The 2500-nt window shown below is 46.8% G+C and overlaps 1 protein-coding gene across 1 annotated transcript in view; it reads right to left on the reverse strand.

Moving 5' to 3' along the window:
- Window positions 1-731: 731 nt before the first annotated feature.
- Window positions 732-2500, reverse strand: part of LOC143282824 (uncharacterized) — an 11350-nt gene continuing 9581 nt past the window's right edge. The window contains exon 3 of the mRNA XM_076588672.1: window positions 732-799. Coding sequence (XP_076444787.1) covers window positions 732-799 — 68 coding nt within the window. The remainder of the gene's footprint in view (window positions 800-2500) is intronic.

The raw sequence follows: 2500 nt of genomic DNA on the forward strand, positions 1-2500 counted from the left end.
CACACACACACACACACACAAGTTGTCCTTTATTCTTTATTCGTTTTTTTTTTTTTTCTTCTCCTCAGGGCCTGACAAAGCGCGTTGGGTTACGCTGCAGCTCAGGCATCGGCTTAGCAGACGTGGTGTAGAATATATGGATTTGTCCGAACGCAGTGACACCTCCACGAGTAACGGAACTGAACTGAACGCTATACACCCCCCCCCCCCCCCCCCCCCCCCCCCCGCCACCTCTCTGTTTCTCTGTCTGTCTCTCTCCTCCATTCTTTCCCCTGCTTCAGGGAGAAGCTGCTATGGTTATTGATGTGACCAGAGTACATCAAAAATATATATATATATATATGCCAAAGTGATAGGACACCTGGATCTGAATCTGAATCACTGCTGAAGAACATTACTGTGACTGTGTATCGATGTTTGATGGTATTATGACAGTATATGTTTACTTACAATATAATATAGGCCTATTTTTTGTGATTATTATATATATATATATGACTGTGATTTTTGTATATGTGGCTGACCTTGAGTTGACATATATATGAATATCTTATGTTCACTGTGATGATCGGTTTTGTTTGACTGTGGTTATTGTTCAGTGTGGTTTACTTTAAGTAATTTGATGCCTTTTAATGTGAAAATAACTGTGATTGATTCTCGTGTGTTGCTTACGTATTTTTACATCACACATTAATTTCACTTTTTTTTTTTTTTAATGAAGAGATCATCAACTATTCCGTGTTCTGTAGCGACCTGGTCAGGAACGACGACATCAGAAAGACGGTTGGGACGTCTACACCTATCAACCAGTACACAACGCACCAACACATCACGTGACTTTGTCAAACAACAACATTCCAGTCAACCAGTGATAAGAAACTCTAGGGAGAGCTGGACAGTAGTACAAGGTCCTCAGAGACGAGGTCTTCAGATATTGTCCCCTCCCCCCCCCCCCCCCCCCAACAACATTCCAGTCAACCAGTGATAAGAAACTCTAGGGAGAGCTGGACAGTAGCACAAGGTCCTCAGAGAAGATGTCTTGAGATATTGTCCCCCCCCCCCCCCCCCCAACAACATTCCAGTCAACCAGTGATAAGAAACTCTAGGGAGAGCTGGACAGTAGTACAAGGTCCTCAGAGAAGAGGTCTTCAGATATTGTCCCCCCCCCACCCCCCCACCAACAACATTCCAGTCAACCAGTGATAAGAAACTCTTGGGAGAGCTGGACAGTAGTACCAGGTCATCAGAGAAGATGTCTTCAGATATTGTCCCCCCCCCCCCCCACCAACAACATTCCAGTCAACCAGTGATAAGAAACTCTAGGCAGAGCTGGACAGTAGCACAAGGTCCTCAGAGAAGAGGTCTTCAGATTTTGTCACCCAACAACACTGTCAGTCACCCAGCTGTACAGCCCTGCAGAGCCTTCACCATCACCAATCACTCAGGCTTCAGGGCCAGAAGACCACCTTACAACAGCCGCCGGAGGATTGACGAGGAGGTTTGAGACACGCTCTGCGCCCACACCGTGACGCTAATCCAGGCCTCCTGCCTTGCCGCTAATCGCCAACTTCATCCCTCCCTTCCTTCTCCGCCCCCCGGATCCCCCCCCCCTCCCCGCAACACCTTCCCGATAGAAGCGATGAGATGTTTATCATATTATTTATTTGTATCAGTTACATGAAGTATGTAACATTTTCATGTGACCCCCCCCACCCCCTCCCCCATGTGGTTTCCTGAAATAAACACGTCCTGTCTTGTCTTGTCTTGGATGCCATGCAACGTAAAGTTAGTAAGTAAGTTTATAAGTAAGTAAGTAAGTAAGTAAGTAAGCATTCTCCACTGAAACATATGTTTACATCTACGGTATTTTGCCAGTAGCTTAAGATTTGGCAGCAACTGCCTGACGACTCTTTCACAACAGGAAAACCATTCAGCCTTCGCTTCGCTCTTCGCTCTTCGCCGTCCCCTTCCTTCTCCTTCTTCTCCGCAGTAAGAGAGAGAGAGAGAGAGAGAGAGAGAGAGAGAGAGAGAGAGAGAGAGTGTGTGTGTATGTGTGTGTATGTGTGTGAGTGTGTGTGTGTGTGTGTGTGTGTGTGTGTGTGTGTGCGCAAAATGTTGTTGCCCAGGAAGTACAGCATGGAAAACTACAACTACATAAACAACATCAAAACAACAACACCTCAGCATAGACACACCTGCGGACAATACGCGTGACAGTGACAGCCACAAAGGGAGAGAGAGAGAGAGAGAGAGAGAGAGAGAGAGAGAGAGAGAGAGAGAGACAGACAGACAGACAGACAGACAGACAGACAGACAAGAGAGAGACAGAGACAGACAGAGAGACAAGCGAGAGAGAGAGAGGGAGAGACAGAGACAGACACAGACACAGAGACAGAGAGAGGAAGGCAGAGAGAGAGAGAGAGAGAGAGAGAGAGAGAGAGAGAGAGAGGGCAGGAAGGAGACAGAGATAGAGACAGACAGACAGACAGACAGACAGAGA

This window comes from Babylonia areolata, chromosome 1, assembly GCF_041734735.1.
Source record: "Babylonia areolata isolate BAREFJ2019XMU chromosome 1, ASM4173473v1, whole genome shotgun sequence".
Lineage (NCBI taxonomy): Eukaryota > Metazoa > Mollusca > Gastropoda > Neogastropoda > Buccinidae > Babylonia > Babylonia areolata.